The sequence below is a fragment of the Hyla sarda genome, chromosome 4 (genome assembly GCF_029499605.1).
Source record: "Hyla sarda isolate aHylSar1 chromosome 4, aHylSar1.hap1, whole genome shotgun sequence".
Classification (NCBI taxonomy): Eukaryota; Metazoa; Chordata; class Amphibia; order Anura; family Hylidae; genus Hyla; species Hyla sarda.
The window spans coordinates 60924748-60945664 of NC_079192.1; the positions used below are offsets into that span (position 1 = coordinate 60924748).

The 20917-nt window shown below is 38.1% G+C and overlaps 1 protein-coding gene across 4 annotated transcripts in view; it reads left to right on the forward strand.

Annotated features, from left to right (window-relative positions):
• The window catches only part of EBF2 (EBF transcription factor 2), a 253479-nt gene that overhangs the window by 211113 nt on the left and 21449 nt on the right, over positions 1–20917 (forward strand). For all 4 annotated transcript variants that reach the window (XM_056571139.1, XM_056571137.1, XM_056571138.1 and 1 more), the window contains one exon: positions 20460–20541. In XM_056571139.1, coding sequence (XP_056427114.1) covers positions 20460–20541 — 82 coding nt within the window. The remainder of the gene's footprint in view (positions 1–20459; positions 20542–20917) is intronic.

Consider the following 20917-nt stretch of genomic DNA (forward strand, 5'->3'; position numbering starts at 1 on the left):
TAGTGATGATAGGCCTTAAATATCAGGAATGTAAAATATTTGTAAATGTCAGTGTGGTGGCCCAGTACAGGTGTTATACCCCTGTACCCTCACTGCCCTGTCAGGCAGCCTCCCTGCAGTATCCTCTGGGCCCCCCTTCACCTGTTCCCTTTGTACAATTGGTTTTATGCTATGTAATGTATATAAGAGTGTTGTACCTTTAAGAATATTTGTCATGTGGTTAACCTGTTGTCATGTGAGTGTAACCCAGTGAGGTGTCAGTGACCATGTGACCTAAGGGAGAGTCTCCCCTATATAAGGCCTGGGAAGAGTCTCTTCACTCCCTTTTGAGCTCAGCTTTTAGTCTTTGCTGAGTTGCAGGGCAGTCAAGTCCTAGAGTGCGTCTGGAGTCCATAGGAGACCTCAAGTCAGTCAGCAGCCACAAGTCTCCAAGTAAGATACAATTAGGGTATAGTCAGTCCCGTTCAAGTCAGTCAAGTCAAAGTCAACCTGTCTTCAGTTATCGTGGCCTGCCTCAATATTGTCACAGTCCACTACATGTCCCAGCAAGCCCTGAGTTCTCTGAAATCACTGGTCACCTCCGTGGGCCTGGCTAAGCTACATAAACTGTTCCATACTGTCACTCAGTAAAGCTACCGCTGTCCGTAACTTGGCGTCGGAGTCATTATTGACCCCGTTCCTAGCCCAGGATCCAGCGGTATTGGGGGTATTGGGGATAAACCACGCCCTGGCGTCACGAATACAAGGAGTTAATGCCATCTGCCCCTAGGGTAATTCCATCTGCCCTCACATACCCTCTACCACATCAGGATTTATGGTGGCCGAGGACGATATAGCTAAAAACAATGACCAAGAAAAGGTAGAAGTTTCTTGTATATACTCAAAGCTGAGCTACCAAACATCCCGCAGGTGGCAGACCGGCATGGAGAGCAGGTCAAAGAGTGATTGTTATGGTCCATAGAGGAAGAGAGGGAAGGAGTCCCTGTCCCATACACAAAACTACTGACACCAGTTCCCCGCCCTATGACAGAGGGACAAAGACCTGGACAAAGAGTATGACAGCCCCACGCGCAGATCTACGTTCATCCTTATTGTTCCAAGTCTTCCAAACCTCAGCTCCACTCCCTCCCCCCACAACAGTCAGTGGCGTCTTCTCCTCCCTAGACATCTGCTCAGCTTGTTCCTTCAGGTCCTGGGGGATGCCTATGTAAACAGGGGGGTCTCCTGGGAGGTACAGGAGGAGGCTGAGGTGACCTCCCCCCCTGTAGGATGTTTACATTAGGTGACTACGGAAAATATTTCAACTAATATTATCACACAGGATTGGGATGACATTAGATCATTAATAAAGAGAAGTATCATCACATGGCCTTTTACGTACCCGTACGACATCATCACTCGCTGCGCTATGTAGACGTGCCCATATCTGCATATATTACCATCATTTTTATCATAGTTAGATTGTTTATTTATTTTGTTAGTTTTAACTGTATTTTAATGTATTTAGATTGCAGTTTTATGTATTTGTTTCATATGTTTGTAAATATTTCTTCTATTTGTTTATATATTTAATTTATTTTAGATTTCATTATATGATTGTTAATATTTATGATTTATGTTTTCTTACAATTAATTTATGTTCAGATTTATATTCTTACAATATTTTAGAAGAGTACTTTATTGCAGTTATTTTTGTTTCATATATGATTAGATTTTTTTATTGTTTTATACATTCATGGCTATGTTCACACAGCGTAAAATGTAGCCGCACATTTTATTTTATGCGCAGACGCATTTTCGCAGATTACGGCCGAAAATGCACACGAGGACATGTCTTTATGTTCCAATTTTTTTTATATAGATATATATATATATATATATATATATAATTTTTTTTATTCTGCTTTTATTTCTTGAAAACTTTCATCCCTATAAAAATACATTTAATATCACATTGATATAACATTTTATATTAATGTGTTATAATGGAAATCTTATATAACACTTGATCTCCATTAAATCTGTATAAGAATTCTAGTCCAAGTTTGTCATTGTGGTGTAAATAACTAATAGGCTTGAATCCCACAGTTTTTAAAAAATTTTTGGGATAAAACCATAAATGGATTCAAAAGGAATGGGAAGTATAAAGGACAGATAATACTTCTCCTTCCTGCTGGATCCACTTCTCCTATTGGCTTAGAAAACGACATCAAATTCTGTAAGTGTGTATCCAGCCATAAAGTGATACATGTGTTGTAAAACATAGCCACACCCCTTTTTAAGAAATAAGGAAACGGTTAAAGCTGTCAAAGGCTACAATAAACTAATAGATATGATGCATTTAAATGCATTTCAGTGGCATAATGTCTGCATTATATGTGGTACATAGCTATGAAATAACAACCTAGGATGGCCTGTATGGGGCCCCTGGAGAGTGGAGGGCCCTTGTTAGCTCCTTGTTTTTTGCTAATGGCTTATGAGAACCTCTCCACAAAGGCAATACAGCATTAGCATACAAGGGAGAGGAAACTTGCCCCCAAGGGTCATGGAAGGCGAGTGGGTGGCAAAGAAGCTCCAGGTCCTTCTGTCCTTACTAGACCATTACTGGGGGCTATGAATCAGATTGTTTTACTATAGGACCACTCTTCTCTGTGTGCTAGAAAAACAATAATAACAGCTATATAAGTTCTTATAATTTAAATAATATGATAGATACATAGAAAAATTTAAGATAGATATGAGATAGATAGATATGAGATAGATATGATATAGATAGATAGATAGATAGATAGATAGATATGAGAGAGATAGATAGATATTAGAGAGATAGATATGAGAGAGATAGATAGATATGAGATAGATAGATAGATAGATATGATATAGATAGATAGATATGAGAGAGATAGATAGATAGATAGATAGATAGATAGATAGATATGAGAGAGATAGATAGATATTAGAGAGATAGATATGAGATAGATAGATATGATATAGATAGATAGATAGATAGATATGAGAGAGATAGATAGATATGAGAGAGATAGATATGATATAGATAGATAGATATGAGAGAGATAGATAGATATTAGAGAGATAGATATGAGATAGATAGATATGAGATAGATAAATATATATATTAAAATAAATAGATAATAGATATGAGATAGATAGATAGATAAATAAAAAATATATATGAGGTAGATAGATATGAGATAAATAGAAAGATAGATAGATAAATATAAATATATTAAAATAAATAGGTAATAGATAAGAGATAGATAGATAGATAGATATGAGATAGATATTAGATAAATAGAAAGATAAATAGATAGATAAGAGATAGGTAGATTAATAGGAGATAGAGATAGATAGAAAGAAAGGAGATAGATACATAGATAATGACATAGATAAATAAACAGATAGATAATAGATAGATAGATATGGGATAGATAGATAGATATGAGATAGATAGATAGGAGATAGATACCGTAGATATGAGATAGATATGAGATAGATAGATGGATATGAGATAGATATGAGATAGATACATATGAGATAGATAGATAAATAGACTTGATATATATATATATATATATATATATATATATAGGCTTAAATTAACCCAAACACTGCCATTCACTCAAGGCCTATATATATATATATATATATATATATATATATATATATATATATATCCATAGTCCTTGGATCTAATAAGAGCCCCCCCATCTTCCTTCTTATTGCCTCCACCCTAAAAGAAGAACAAAAAAAAAAAAAACAGAATTAAAAATCAGTTCATTGATTTTTGCAACTGCAAATCTGTGTCTGTAAATTGATGGGAAGTTGTATGTTTGTGTTGCCCAGAGGGGGGCGGGAGGGAGGGCGCTATGAATTAAAGATGGCAGCCTCCCCTTGAGACACACATGTCAGTAAGGAAAGCATGAAGTGAGATTCCCCCCTGGCTGCTCAGCGTGGCTGGTAACACGAGCGGAGAGAGAACACATTTCGTTTCACCATCCATCACTGCTTATTAAGTGCTACTAGCTGGCGTCAGACTCTATTGAGCTTCTTTAAATTGGAAGCAACAACTTTGCGCAGTTAAGGCCGCAGACAAATGTGATTTTTTTTTCCGTTTTTTTTTTTTTTTTTTGCTCCTTGTTCGCATAGCGATGAGCAAGTGATTTATTCTTCGCCATCTCCGGTCTTTTGGCTGTAGTGTAGCGTTGGGTGGGAGAGAGTCAATATTTCAAGGGAATGCAAGTGCGCGTCCAATTACCGCCCTAAAATCATACGTTTACCCGTGAAATATTGAGATTTTTATAGATGGCCACATTTGTCTCAGTGTACGATAACACAGTTCCTGAAAACCCCTTCCGTATTATTGTGATCACTTATATAACGTAAAGCTATAATGTGCAGGGAGGCTGGCGGCGGAGGTGGCTCCAGTGTTTCCCAACCAGTGTGCCTCCAGCTGTTGCAAAACTACAACTCCCAGCATGCCCGGACAGCCAACGGCTGTCCGGGCATACTGGGAGTTGTAGTTTTGCAACAGCTGGAGGCACACTGGTTGGAAAACACCGTTCTGTGAATATTCGGGTAGGCCAGGGTGTGCCTATTATCTCCTGGCCAAAGGAACTACAATTCCCAGCATGTCCTTGAAGTCCCTGCACACCATAAGATAGCCAGTAATGTCCGCGACGTCATATATGGGGAGAATCCTTATAACCTGTGTAGAGGAAGAGCGGTGCTGTTGCCCATAGCAACCAATCAGATCGATTCTTTCATTTTACAGAGGCCTTTTTCAAAATGAAAGAAGCGATCTGATTGGTTGCTATGGGCAACACAGCAACTTTTCCTCTACACAGGTTTTGATAAATCTTCCCCATAGTCCCTTTATAAACAAAGGGGGAGATTTATCAGAACCTGTCGAGAGGAAAAGTTGCCCTTAGCAACCAATCAGATCGATTCTTTCATTTTTGAAAAGGCCCCTGAAAAATGAAAGAAGCGATCTGATTGGTTGCTATGGGCAACTTTTAGTAAATCTCCCCCAAAGAGTTTTAAAGGGGTACTGCGGTGGAAATTTTTTTTTAAAAATGAACTGATGCCAGAAAGTTAAAAGGGGTACTCCGGTGGAAAACTTTTTTTTTTACTGGTGCCACTAAGTTAAACAGATTTGTAAATTCCTTCTATTAAAAAATCTTAATCCTTCCAGTACTTATTAGCTGCTGAATACTACAGAGGAAATTCTTTTCTTTTTGGAACACAGAGCTCTCTGCTGACATCATGACTACAGTGCTCTCTGCTGACATCTCTGTCCATTTTAAGAACTGCCCAGAGAAGGAGAAAATCCCCATAGCAAACATATGCTGCTCTGGACGGTTCCTAAAATAGACAGAGATGTCAGCAGAGAGCACTGTGGTCATGATGTCAGCAGAGAGCTCTGTGTGCCAAAAAGAAAATAATTTCCTCTGTAGCATTCAGCAGCTAATGAGTACTGGAAGTATTAAGATTTTTTAATAAAAGTAATTTACTTATCTGTTTAACTTTCTGGCGCCAGTTGATTTAAAAAAAAAAAAAAAAAAAAGTTTCCCACCGGAGTACCCCTTTAACATTTCATTATTAAATGGAATTAATGATGCATATTTTTCTGAATTTTATGATGGCCTAAAAGCTACAGAATTTCCTCCAATGTCGTGTGAATGAGGCTTTTATTGCTCCAATGCATCTTAAGTAAATAAATAAATAAACGAAACAGCTTCGTAAACGTTCTTCAATAAATATGTCCTAATGTTTTGTATAGACAGCTCTGTTTGTCTCCATGGCAACAGACTACAGAGAATTCACGTGTAGTCTGATCCTGTGACTATATTCTTTCCATTCTATCCTTATCACAGGGGCAAATTGCTTAAAAAGAGTACTGTGGTGCCGTAAAACGTATCCCCTATTTGAAGGGGTACCCACTTTTTTTTTTTTTTTTTTTGTGCATGAACACAGTCTCAGTAAAAATGGCAAGTTTTACCGCAACTATGCAAATGATGCTAATTGATTTTTTAATTTGTTAGAATTTTTACGGGGATTTGTGGCAAAAACGCATACAGTTTTAGCTGGGGTACCCCTAGTTAGCCACAGCGTGTGAACAGAGTCTTACGGTAAACAGCGCCTCTCTCGTCCGTAGGCTATGGCTGGCATTACAGCCCAACCCTATTCAAGATGCAACCTACAGGCAAGAGTGGCGCTGTTTACCGAAAGAAAAGTTTTTCCTAATCCCGTACAACCCCTTTAGACTGTGTTCGTATCGCTCTTACTGCGCCATGCAGTTCGCGTATTATTCCGCCAAAAGAATGATTGTCAGACAACAGAGAACAATAGCCTGAGCGCACAAATGGGGCCAACTTCTAGGAGCTTGCAAACGTAGAAATCTGGATTCAATTTGTCTTTAAAGGGGTACTCCCGTGGAAAACATTTTTTTTAAATCAACTGGCACCAGAAAGTTAAACAGATTTGTAAATGACTTCTATTAAAAAATCTTAATCCTTCCAGTACTTATTAGCTGCTGAACACTAGTGTTGCTCGCGAATATTCGCAATTCGAATATTATTCGCGAATATCGCATATTCGCGAATTCGCGAATTTCGCGAATATAGCGCTATATATTCGTAATTACGAATATTCGTTTTATTTTTTTATTTTTTTTCACAGTACACATCACAGTGATCACCCCTCTCTGCTTTCAGCTTGTGTGGTGTAAAGAAGGCTGTAATACTACTGTGTGAGACTGGCGTGCTAAAATTCGCATATGCGAGCATATGCGAACTTTTACGCACGTTAATCTTGCATATGCTAATATTCACATATGTTAATTTTCGCATACGCGAATATTCGCATATGCGAAAATAAAACGAGAATATAACGGATATGCGAATATTCGCGAATATAAGACGAATATTCGTCCATATATTCGCGAATATTCGCGAATTCGAATATGGCCTATGCCACTCAACACTACTGAACACTTCAGAGGAAATGTTTTTCTTTTTGGAACCCAGAGCTCTCTGCTGACATCACGAGCACAGTGCTCTCTGCTGACATCTCTGTCCATTTTAGGAACTGTCCAGAGCGGCATATGTTTTCTATGGGGGTTTTCTCCTACTCTGGACAGTTCTTAAAATGGACAGAGATGTCAGCAGAGAGCACTGTGGTCATGATGTCAGCAGAGAGCTCTGTGTTCCAAAAAGAAAAGAATTTCCTCTGTAGTCTTCAGCAGCTGATAAGTACTGGAAGGATTAAGATTTTTTAATAGAAGTCATTTACTAATCTGTTTAACTTTCTGGCACCAGTTGATTTAAAAAAAATAAGTTTTCCACCGGAGTACCCCTTTAATGTAACAATTCCGCAATTATAATCTGACATGTTTCATTCATATAACACATGTATTCTATAATACCCAGATAGCGCTACAGCTGTGTACACACACACGACCCGCTAATTTAGGCGCTGCTATATGATACTGAAGGATATAGAACAGCTGGACGGAGCTGATATCATTCCCCTTACTAGGTGGAGGTCATTGGCAGTGCAATGCTAGGGGTGTATTGCTATAGGCCATATTCTTTGCAAAACTACAACTCCCAGCATGCCCGGACAGCCGTTGGCTGTCCGGGCATGCTGGGAGTTGTAGTTTTGCAACAGTTGGAGGCACCCTGGTTGGGAAACACTGCTTTAGGTTATACCTATGTTCACATAGTGATTTACATTGTTGTCAGCAAATTCGACCACTAGGTGGCAGCATTCCAATGGTATCTAATAAGAAGTAATTAATCCCTTCCTAACGATATTAAGAGCTCAGTAAACTGTATGTTCCTGCCTTGTAGTAGTAGAATATCAACTGCGGTTGAGCTGCTGCCTAACAAGCACCTAGAACAGGGTTTTCCCAAACAGGGTGCCTTCAGCTGCTGTGAAAGTACAACTCCCAGCATGCCCGGAGAGCCGAAGGATGAGAGTTGTAGTTTTGCAAACAGCTGGAGGCACATTGGTTGGGAAACACTATATTAACCCATCTCACCCATTTGTCAGTATCTGTGCCATATCCTATCACAACTGGCACAATGGTTTGCAAAAATAAAAATAAAAAATGGCCCCCAAAGTGCGATTTAAAGGGGTATTTATATATATCAACTGGCTCCAGAAAGTTAAACAGATTTGTAAATTACTTCTATTAAAAAATCTTAATCCTTTGAGTACTTATGAGCTTCTGAAGTTAAGGTTGTTCTTTTCTGTCTAAATCCTCTCTGATGACACCTGTCTCGGGAAACTCCAAGTTTAGAAGAGGTTTGCTATGGGGATTTGCTTCTAAACTGGGCGTTTCCCGAGACACGTGTCATCAGAGAGGATTTAGACAGAAAAGAACAACCTAAACTTCAGAAGCTCATAAGTACTGAAAGGATTAAGATTTTTTTTTAATAGAAGTAATTTACAAATCTGTTTAACTTTCTGGAGCCAGTTGATATATGAAAAAAAAGTTTTTTCCTGGAATACCCCTTTAAGCTTTGAATCAGCTGTCCGAGCTGAGCAGATTGATATATAACTTTGTAGTAAACAATTCAGTAGAACTTGCATTTTATTGAGTCAAATCTCTGCTCCTTTAGTACCCAGGAGTCCAGTGGGCGGGATTAATTAGTGACTGGCAGCTATCTTTGTATACACGCTTATGCAGGGAAGGCAGTCAATCACTGAGTAAGAACGCCCACTGGACTCTTAAATGGCTACTCCGGTGGAAAACTTTTTTTTTTTTTTTAAATCATCTGGTGCCAGAAAGTTAAACAAATTTGTAAATTACTTCTATTAAAAAATCTTACTCCTTCCTGTACTTATTAGCTGCTGAATACTACAGAGGAAATTCTTTTCTTTTTGGAACACAGCGCTCTCTGCTGACATCATGAGCACAGTGCTCTCTGCTGACATCTCTGTTCATTTTAAGAACTGTCCAGAGTAGGAGAAAATCCCCACAGCAAACATATGCTGCTCTGGTCAGTTCCTAAAATGGACAGAGATGTCAACAGAGAGCACTGTGCTCGTTATTCAGCAGAGAGCTCTGTGTTCCAAAAAGAAAAGAATTTCCACTGTAGTGTTCAGCAGCTAATAAGTACTGGAAGGACTAAGATTTTTTAATAGAAGTAATTTACAAATCTGTTTAACTTTCTGGCACCAGTTGATTAAAAAAATAAAATAAAAAAAAGTTTTCCACAGGAGTACCCCTTTAAGCTGTACTGAATCTTTTCCCACAAGCATGTATATTAATCTGCTCAGCTCCTCCTGCTCTATAACATGATGTCTGTAGATTGGACTTCATTGGCATGGTGGGAGGTTGTCTTTAACAATGATGCTTATGTGTGTCATGTGACCTCTCTAAAGTCACTAAATGCTTAAAGATGGGCACTTTAAGGAGCCATAGAGTGAGTGTCATATTGCCCTCTAGGTCAGTGTTATTAGGGCATCGGGAATGGGCCTCATTAAAGCATGGGATTACCAAAAAAGAGAGTTTTGTGTGTCCTTACCAGTAAAGCACCGTAAGTTGGACCAAAGTATTTAAAGGGGTACTCCGGTGGAAAAACAATTTATTTATTTTTTATTTTATCAACTGGTGCCAGAGAGTTAAACATATTTATAAATTACTTCTATTAAAATTTTTTTAATCCTTCCTGTATTTATTAGCTGCTGAATACTACAGAGGAAATTCTTTTCTTTTTGGAATGCTCTCTGATGACATCACGAACACACTGCTCTCTGCTGACCTTATTATAATAATAAGTCTTTATTTATTGTTGTCCTTAGTAGTGCTAACCACTAAGCCACCATGCTGCCCTTAGCATACATCTGCTCTGCACGGTTGCTAAAATGGACAGAGATGTCAGCAGAGAGCACTGTGGTCGTGATGTCATCAGTGTTCCAAAAAGAAAGGAATTTCCTCTGTAGCATTCAGCAGCTAATAAGTACTGGAAGGATTAATATTTTTTAATAGAAGTTATTTACAAATATGTTTAACTTTCCGGAACCAGTTGATTTAAAAAAGAAAAAAAAAAATTGTTTTTCCATCGGAGTACCCCTTTAAGTCGCAAGTTTTAGGCTCGTGCAATCGTCGTCTCCAGGGTGGGGAGACGTAAGACCACTCTGGGCAGTACAGTTCACCAAACTCAGCGAAGTTCCGTCCATGAGCCCTTTTCTGATTAATGGGACTTATACACGGAACTTCCAAGAGTGTGGTATGGTTGCCTTGGCAACTGTACCGCCCAACGTGGCTTTGTGTCTCCTTCCACTGGAGAGGAAACACGGGACTTGTGCTTTTCACTAAGTGTGATTCGTATAAAGCATGCCTAGTTTATTTTCTTCACTGGCGCACGCTTAACCACTAAACCACCTCACCATAAACTGTTTCCTATGCCAAGGGTGACCTGGGGGTGCCACTCTGGGTATTTAGATAACAGGATAGGGCAATTACTATACATTTTTCAATCTGTGTCCATATACAAGTTCATGGCAGGCCCTCAGTGAGGTAGCAGTGCCAACTTTATTCCCTTGATCAGGAACCGCTCCGGGTTAGGAACCTATACACACATTTCCATTTGGGAACAAAGTGCCATCCCCCCCCCCCCGTAACTAAATTTCAAAGTTCAAGTCCATGAAAAAAGGTTTGGTGCTCTTAATCACCGAGCCGCGTCACCCCCCATCTCCCCAATACTACATGTTTATTTATATTTCGGTGTTTATACATGCACATAAGACAACCCCCACTACCCTCCAGGCTGTAGCGGTGCCAGTCTTATCCCCGCAGTGTTTCTTGGCACAAAGCACCGGCTATTTGGAATGCCCTCTTCTCCATCACCGAGCGGGATTCAACACTAATGGAGCTTAATCGTTTCACTGGATCACTCAGCTGCTCCTGGCACCTGGGACAAAAAACAACTCCGATCGGCATCAAACAGAGCTCGCGAGCTCCGGGCTGGCACTCCAGGCTTTGATATACCCCCTGACTTTAATAGAATTACACGTACTAATGCAACATACGGCTCGCTAATCCTTTCCACCCACTTCCTACGAACCCTGTACGACAAGCTACGATTCTAGGCTCCTGTGCTCATCGCTTTATGTCCTCGGTACATTCACACCCTGATGCACCCACCAGGCACGCACAAAGTGCCACCCGTGCCATGGAACCCCCGGTACTTGTATGCCCCCTTTCTTCCTCCCCCCCCCCTTGTGGTGTTTATTTACTGCTTTTTCCAACACTTATTTAGCAGTTTATAGAAAGCCATGCTGAGTCTTACAGAGCCTCAAACACATTAAAAAAGAAGCCTGCGCTTATTAATTATGCAGGATTAGTCTAATTATAATTCAGCAAATTAATTAGCGACAGAAGGTGTTCTGAAACATTGGAGTACATTTGCATGTTAAATGGAGAGGGTATGCTGTAATATATGGAAATGTATGCATGGTTTCATAGTTTAATTTAAAAATTTGCAGCTGCATATGGTATGGGAGCAGGTGAAAAGTCAGTTTTAGTTTAATGATCCTAACAAACATTGGATGATTAGGAAAAAGGGGAAGAAAAAAAAAAAAGCTTTCCGATATTGCCATCTGATTTGTAGAAAAATACGGGATTTTATGCCTGGGAAAAAGGTTGGTTCGGCCCACGCGATTGAGGTTTTCTGATTGAAGATGATGCCCCGGGGCACGTTGACCAGGAGGTGAACTATTTGAGTGGGCAACCTGGTTCTGGTGGAGATCACAATTTCCTTTAGGTTTTTCGTTCTGCGTTTAAAGGGGTCCTCCAGTGGAAAACAAATGTTTTTAAATCAACTGGTACCAGAAAGTTATACAGATTTGTAAATTACTTCTATTTAAAAATCTTAATCCTTCCAGCACTTATAAGCTGCTGAATACTACTGAGGAAGTTGTGTAGTTCTTTTCTGTCTGATCACAGTGCTCTCTGCTGACACCTCTGTCCATGTCAGGAACTGTCCAGAGCAGGAGAGGTTTGCTATGAGAATTTGCTCTAACTTGGCAAGGACAGAGGTGTCAGCAGTGAGCACTGTGGTCAGAGAGAAAAGAACTACACAACTTCCTCTGGAGCATACAGCAGCTGATAAGTACTGGAAGGATTAAGATTTTTTAACAGAAGTAATTTACAAATCTGTTTAACTTTCTGGCACCAATTGATTTGAAAACATTTTTCCCCCCCACCGGACTACCCCTTTAAAGAGGCAGCCCCAGATTAGAAAACCAGAAACAGCGCTATAGCTGTCTACAGGTTGTGTGCGGTATTGCAGCTCAAGCTGGGTACACACATAGTATTTTGGGCAGTTTTATTTAAAGACCAGGAGTGGGTTCGAAATGCAGAAAAAAAGAGCAACTTTTCCATTATAGTTTTTTTTCTGCGTTGGTTTCGCTTGAGGTTTCGGTAAAAATAGTCACCAAAAATGAGGACCAAATACTGCCCAAATCCAGTGGAAAGAATACAACCGATCCAGCACTGGCAGTTGATGCAGCTTTATATCATGAAGTCATAAGTGAACAGCAGACAAGTCTTAAAACATGGTTCCGATCTTGACGCGTTTCGAGCTCTTGTCAAAAGGTGCCTGTGATCTGTGTGAATCCAGACTCATTTTTGGGAAGCTGAACTGCAATACCTGACGCAACCAGTGGACAGTGGAGGCGCTGTTCCTAGAAGAAAGCTGTCATGTCTTTTTTATGAGCTTGCACAACCCCTTGTATGCATCTTGCATAGTTTCTATTATTAAGCTCAACGTATATCACTGCAGTACCCAACCCGTGTGCCTCCAGCTGTTGCAAAACTGCACTTCCCAGCATGCCCGGACAGTCGAAGGCTGTCCGGGCATGCTGGGAGTTGTAGTTTTGCAAACGAAAGAGGCATACTGATTGGAAAACACAAGTATAACAGTATGCAGTAAGCTCCCTCTAGTGGTGGCTGCAATTAAATGAATTATTTCATTTAGTAAGCTCCGATTCGCAGCAGAGCCATTTGTATCCCCAGGCGTATTCGGAAAATTAAGCAACGCAAAACTTTGCATATTGTACCAATTTATATAAAATAACAACATTAATTTTAAGGTAAAAAATTTAAAAAGTCCTAATCTTTTCAATGTAAGCGAATGGTATCATCCATAGGCCACCTCCTTTGTTGTTAACCAGCAGCCAAACATATTCAGAATTTTTTTTAAATTCTTTAAAAAATTTAGCGGGTGCCAGCAGAACATGCTGGCGCTAGGACCGCTCGAAAATGCACCATTTCCATAGACGGCAATGCATTTTCCGTACAAAGAATAGAAATTTTTCGGAAATGCTGCCGTGTTAACCAAGGCCAAAGGGGGGGGGGGGAATGTATTAATGGTGGGAATAAGTTACACATTTCGGTGCCCATGGTAACATTCACTACTTTTCGAAAAAGTAAGTGGGTCTTTGCAGAAGGGGGTGGGAGCTCCTTACTATAATTGACCAGAAATTGGCGTCAATTGTAGCGGAAATCCGTTCGGCATGTGGCTTCAGATTGTAGCACTCAGACAACCGCAGATTAGCCAAAATTATTAGGAAACGTGTCACATCTTACTCTAGCAGACGTGTAAGTAAATCTCCCCTATAGGTTTTGGCTTGTAAAAAAAAAAAAAAAAAAAGCGATACATTTTATGTATTTCTACAAGTAGTATTTTATATGGATTTTATTTGTTGAATTTATACACTTTTGACATGTATATTATTTTCTGGGGGATTTCTTGCATGTACTATAGAGAATAAAAAAGCTACGATGTCTGGAATTGTGGTTTCTTTTTACATTCAGCTGCAATACCAGACACAGCCTATGGACAGGGTTGGTGCTGTTCCTGGAAAAAAAAAAAACTGTCTGTTTTTTACATTTTTATTCTGTATACGGTTTTTATTTTTTAAATATTTTTTTTATGTACATATAATGGTGTATTCATCTCTTTTCATATTTAAGTGAAATAAACGGTTCAGCCATGTTTTAAGCACAGTAAGACCGCAGCTTATTTTGGCAATATTAACATCACTAGGATAAAATCAGTAGAGTGTTCGTATTACTAGTAATTTTTTATGTTGTTATTATTATTATTGTTGTGTTATTATACCATATAGAACAGTGTATTCTTATTTTTATCATAGTTATTTTATTATTATTTTATTATTATTGTTTTGTTGTAAAAATGTTATTATTTTAGTTATTTTTTTGTACAATTTTTTACTGTTGTTGTTATTATTATTTTAAGATTGTTATTATTATTAGTAGTAGTATTTTATTTTTAACCTTTTGGATCCCTTTTCTTATAGACACATCAAACCTTGATCCCTATAAACGTTTCCCACAATTTGAGACATGTGTAAATAACAAGGATTCCTCTCCACCCCCCCCCCCCCCCAGCTGTGAGCCCCGGCTTCACCTTTTAGGGGCCAAATCTAAACACACAATATATATAGGGATTTTTCTAGCCATATCACATGTCCTAAGAGCTACTTAGCGCTGTAGGGTTTTGCCTATTTGTTCTACTAGCCCTAAAAGTCTTTCTTTGTTGTGCATATATATGTGCGTTGGCTTGTGTTGCATACTAGTATGTGCATCTGCCTTTAATTCTGGCCTGTACGTGTGCGCTGTGATGGGATTTTGGGACTGCAGTAAATGTGGTTGTCATAGTAACAAGAGGAACCGACCGACTCACCTGGGACCCAAACTTACTGCGGGAACATACAGCTATGACCCACACACAGCCTACTGCGCTGCTCCCCCTCCTCCTACTTCTCACATACATAAGCTGTGTGAATTTGCGCCGATACATGCAGCTCATTATACTAAATGTGTGAAGCGCATGATTTATGTGCTTTATGTTATTACTATACATAGACAGACTATATGTGCCGGATATATTTATGTATAAATGTATTTTGGTAAGATTGCATTGATACGTGTAGCTGTACTGAGTTTGTCAACGCAGCAGAGTAGAGTTTGTCAGGTATCATAAGCCTTCATGATGGGGCTTTGCATACAAGTGCAGGAAAACCTGCTGCATTACCTTAACTTAATGATCATTACAATGCAAAAACACCCAAAATGCACAATCACAAAATACACAAAATGCTAAAAAGCCCAAAATGCACAAACATACAAAATACACAAACTGACAAAATGCAAAAACATTCAAAATGCAAAAAAGCTCAAAAAGCACAAACACATACAATGCAAAAACTTACAAATTACACAAACTGACAAAATGTACAAACTGACAAAATGCACAAACACACAAAATGCAAAAACATAAAATGCACAAACACACAAAAGACACAAACTCACAAAATGCGCAAACACATACAATGCACAAGCACACAAAATGCACAAACATAATGCACAAACACACAAAATGCACAAACACACAAAGTGGACAAATACATACAATGCACAAACACCCAAAATGCACAAACACACATAATGCAAAAACACACAAAATACACAAACATGTGGAATGCACGAACATACAAAATGCACAAACATATACAATGCACAAACAGAAAATGCACAAACACACAAAATGCACAATACATGAACACATACAACGTACAAACACAAAATGCGCAAACACATACAATGCACAAGCACACAAAATGCACAAACATAATGCACAAACACACAAAATGCACAAACACACAAAGTGGACAAATACATACAATGCACAAACACCCAAAATGCACAAACACACATAATGCAAAAACACACAAAATACACAAACATGTGGAATGCACGAACATACAAAATGCACAAACATATACAATGCACAAACAGAAAATGCACAAACACACAAAATGCACAATACATGAACACATACAACGTACAAACACAAAATGCACAAATACATACAATGCACAAATACACAAAATGTACAAACTCTTAAAAATGCACAAACACTCATAATACACAAACACACATAATGCAAAAACACACATAATACACAAACACACACAGTGCACAAACAATACACAAACACACACATAATACACAAACATACAGCAATAGTCCGTAAAGAGATACTCGCCAAAAATAATAGTAGTAAATGTAGTTATTTATATCATAGTACACACAGGCACACAGGCCTGTAAATAACATTTGTTATGGGATAAATAAGGCAGCAAGGGATCAGTCAGTTCTAGAAGTGGATGGAAGATAGAAAATGGGCAAGCGTAAGGATCTGAGAGAGTATCAAAAGGGTCGAATAGTGATGCTTAATGTTAAAGTTTAATGTTTAAATAACCTATGGTTAGTACCTACCAATGTGATCCAAAGAGGGATAGCTGGATAATGGATGCCAAAGGCTGATTGATGTACATATTTAGTGAAGGTTAGCCCATCTGGGCCTACCCCACAGTAGAGCCATTGTAGAACGAATTGCCAAACAAGTAATGCTGGCCATGATAGAAAGTATATCTGCTGCGTATAGTAGGGCCACAGACCGGAACCCATGTTGACCCTTATCCACAGAAAAAAGGGCCTACAAACTACATGTAAGCATCACTGGGCAATGGGCGGGTGCGTGTAGGTCCCATACAGTACCTGCAAAAGAGATGGCACAAGGATATACTATGGGAATAAGTCAAGCCGGCAGAGGCAATGTTTTGTTAAAACTTGGGTCCTGACGTTCATGTAGTCAACGGCTGTCCGGGCATGCTCACGGTTGTAGTTTTGCAGTTTGGAGACCACTGATGTAGATTTTACTGTGACATGTACCACCTACCTAAACATTGTCCATACTAAGCCCATACTTCATGGCGGCGGGATTTCCTAATGGCAGTGGCCTCTTTCAGCAGGATAATGCAGTGGTGTGAGGAACATGATAATGAGTTCAACATGGCCTCCAAGTTCCCCAGATCTCAATCCGATCAAGCATCTGTGGGCATGTTGGAAAAACATTTCTGGTCCATGGAGGACGCACCTCACAACGTACAGGGAATCCGCTGCTAATGTCTAATGTCAGGATGCCTTCAGAGGTCTTGTGGGTACCAGGCCTCAGGTCAGAGCTGTTTTGGTGAGACCTACATAACATTAGGTGGTTGTATAGATATTGGGGGAGATTTATCAAAACCTGTCTAGAGGAAAAGTTGCTGAATTGCCCATAGCAACCAATCAGATCGCTTCTTTCATTTTTCAGAGGCCTTTTCAAAAATGAAAGAAGTGATCTGATTGGTTGCTATGGGCAACTCAGCAACTTTTCCTCTGGACAGGTTTTGATAAATCTCCCCCATTATCTTTTACTCAGAAAAAGTTGTTGGAGATTTTACTACATTGAGAAACTCAGCTCTGCTACATCTGTACTTAAGCAGGTTTATTCTGTGTTAAGCTTTGGCTATATAACTGTTTGGATTAGACACGGGGTATGCCAAAGGCAACTTTCAGACCTGGGCTGTGTATTTAGTGTGCCCTCCTGTGTTTGCCAGATGGGAATGGAAATGTATCTCAATGTGTGGGCTGCAGGAACTACTGTATATAGACTACTGTATATCTCTATCTATCTATCTATCTAGCTATCTATTTATCTATCTATCTGTCTATCTCATATCTATCTATCTATCTATCTATCTATCTCCTATCTGTCTATCTCATATCTATCTATCTATCTATCTATCTATCTATCTCCTATCTATCTATCTATCTATTTCCTATCTATCTATCTATCTCATATCTATCTATCTATCTATCTATTTATTTCATATCTATCTATTTATTTCATATCTATCTATCTGCCTCCTATCTATCTATCTATCTATCTATCTATCTGTGGTGGCCCAGTACGGGAGATGTTGCTCCGTACCCTTGCTGTCCTGTCAGGCAGCCTCCTTCAGTGTCCCCAGGGCCCCTTTCACCTGTTTCCCCACTGTACATATGTTCTGCAGTGTATTGTATTATAAAATGTGTTATATCTTAAAGAGTTATGACATGTGATTGTTGCCCAGGAGGTAACAGTGACCAGGTGATCCCAAGAGTGACCTATGGGCTCCCTGCTAGTCTCCCCCATATAAGCCCTATCTCATATCTATCTATCATAAATGTATCTATCTATCTATCTATCTATCTATTATCTATCTATATACCTTTTTTTTTATATATCTTATCATAATGTTACAATATGCAGCCAAGTCCGATGTGCCATGTAGTATTTCAAATAATTGTGGCCTAATATCTGTACATTTAAGGCTGGGTTCACACGGACTATTTTGGTCTTCATCAGTATGTTGAACCCAGAAGTTGGGCCAAAACACACAAAAAGGGGCAAATCTTTTCTCTGTGCTGGTTCCACTGCTGGTTTTAGCTAAAAATGCTGACCAAAATGAGAACCAAAATACTGTGTGTGAACAGAGCCTAAAGATTAGGTTAGTTAATGAATATTTAAATATAATACTGTATAGCATCACCTGTGTACTTACACTTTGATTAAAAATAAACACAAAACATGCTTCCCCCACTCCTAAAAAGGAATTAACAATTGTGTATAAGAATTGTACTTACCCTTTTTTATATTGTTGTTTTTATAAATTTTTTATTATTATCTCATGGTGCTAAAAAAAAAATGCAAAAATTGCATCACAATGTATTTAGCACTACTGTAAAAGGAACCGTAGGAAAAAAAAAACTTCCAGTGTGATAAATGTGTTGCCAAACATTACTTCCAGTGATGAAGCATTTGTAAATCATTAGTAAATCCCATATCAAAGTCATCCTGTCTTCAGATCGTTTGCCACATCTTTAACATGGAAACTGCTGTTATGGATAAGTAGACTCTAAAGTGCTAAAAATTGCAATAAAAAAGTGTGTTAATTTGAGAAAAAAGCTACTTGAATATTCAGGAATGTCAGCTGCTGTTTAACCAAATACGCAACTTGACGGAGAAAAAAAAAAGTTAATGAAAGTCATTCAACAAATCCATGTTTATATGACAACTTAGAAGAAGTGCTAAATGTTCCTATAGTCAAGAACTGGATATAGGACATGAAGCTGTCAGGGGCTTTTCGTGACTATGAGATCTCTCATTTTTCTTTTCAGCAGTTACATTAGGCTGATGGGCTTCATATGTGTACATAGGAGGGGAGCATATTATATATCTTACATATATTACATAACCAGAGGATTAATATTAAAACAGCATATTTGTCAGCCTGGCGTAGGTGATAGAAAAAGAGATTATTAGGTATATTATTTATATACCATCTAAATTACCTACAATAGAATAATAGAATTAGACCCATAATAGAATTAATAATATATCATTTTAATTATATTTTTTAATATTCTTATATTTTGTATATTTCTAAAATAATTTCTATTTTATTTCTCATATCATATTGCTTTTTGATAAATGCTATCATTAATAAATAATATTATATAGTATTAATTATAACATGCAATATATACACTTATGCATTCATATGTGTAAAAAATTTCAAATTTGACTTCATTTCATTTTATATAACTACATTTATTTATTCAGAATACTGAAAATTGTGTTATACCAGTATTAAGTGTACTGTGATATTTTTGTGATCTTATCTTATAATATTTTTCATGTTAAAGTTATACATGGTAAAACCTTATAGGAAGCTACTCTAAATGTCGCAGTGTTGGTCTTCAAGCTAGTGTTCATTTTAAGAAGCATGGAAAAATGATAGCGGTACAATGTAATGTAGTTTGTTCTATACTTAGGGGTAACAACTGACCCCATTGCAGTCCCTCTCTATTACATTTTCATTATGATATCGCTTTAACTTATATATCAGTTCCGTAGCTTTAACATTTTGACAGAGCGAGTTAATTTTTTTTTAAAATAACACAGTGAATTTCAACTCAAGAATATCCCATATAGTATATTTCATGTCAGGAAATATAATATAATTACATAGGAAATAAATAACGTCATCTACGAATCCCCACAAGTATAACGTTTTAGGATTACACAATTCCCACAAATAGGCCTAATATTATCTGTTCAGATCTAGGTCATCATCCAGGTCTCTTGCTATACTCAAGAGACAAAGAATGTTTAATATAGCTTGAACATATTTGTATATAGTGTTGTTGTAGTCCTTACTGATGCTTATGTAGACTTACAATGATTTCCTTTTAGACTGTAGACCCCCATAGCCAAGATCTACATCATGTGTGCCTTGCTGGCGTATATCATTAAAAATACAATAGTAATATAAATAGAGTATTTATTCTTTCTACAATTTCCTTAAACGAGTTGAAGCCAAGTTGGTGTCAGTCAGGTTTACGGCTGTATAAAATGTCTTTTTGTAAGTTGCTGAATAGAAGTATGTATATTAGTATGATGTTATGTCAAGCAATGTTGTATAATGGTATGTTACTTTCTAGAACTAATGTCTCATATTAACCCCATTAGGTTCTTCCTCAAGTTCTTCTTGAAATGTAACCAGAACTGTCTAAAGACAGCAGGAAACCCGCGGGACATGAGACGGTTCCAGGTATGCATGCTTTTGTTTTTTCCAAATAGAGTTTAGTTAAGCATGTACAAAATACACATACATTATAATGCATGATAGGTAGACAAATACTGTAATAGTACAGCTGTACACAGCTGTAAAATATGTACTAATTAAAGGAGTTGTCTTGCTTAGAAGACTCCTTTAATAAGTTTAGGAGATACTTGGATAACACATCAATTTTAAAGTGAAAAGTTTAATACCTCCTTCCCCCTGTGGAGGCACTGCAGGAACATTGATTACTTAAGTTATCCTACAGTTTACAGTTAATAGTTAAGGGTGTCAGTAGAGGTACAATCTGTCTTTAGATTATCATTGTATGGTCTTGTTTTAAAGGAGATTGTCCAAAGTGAATAAC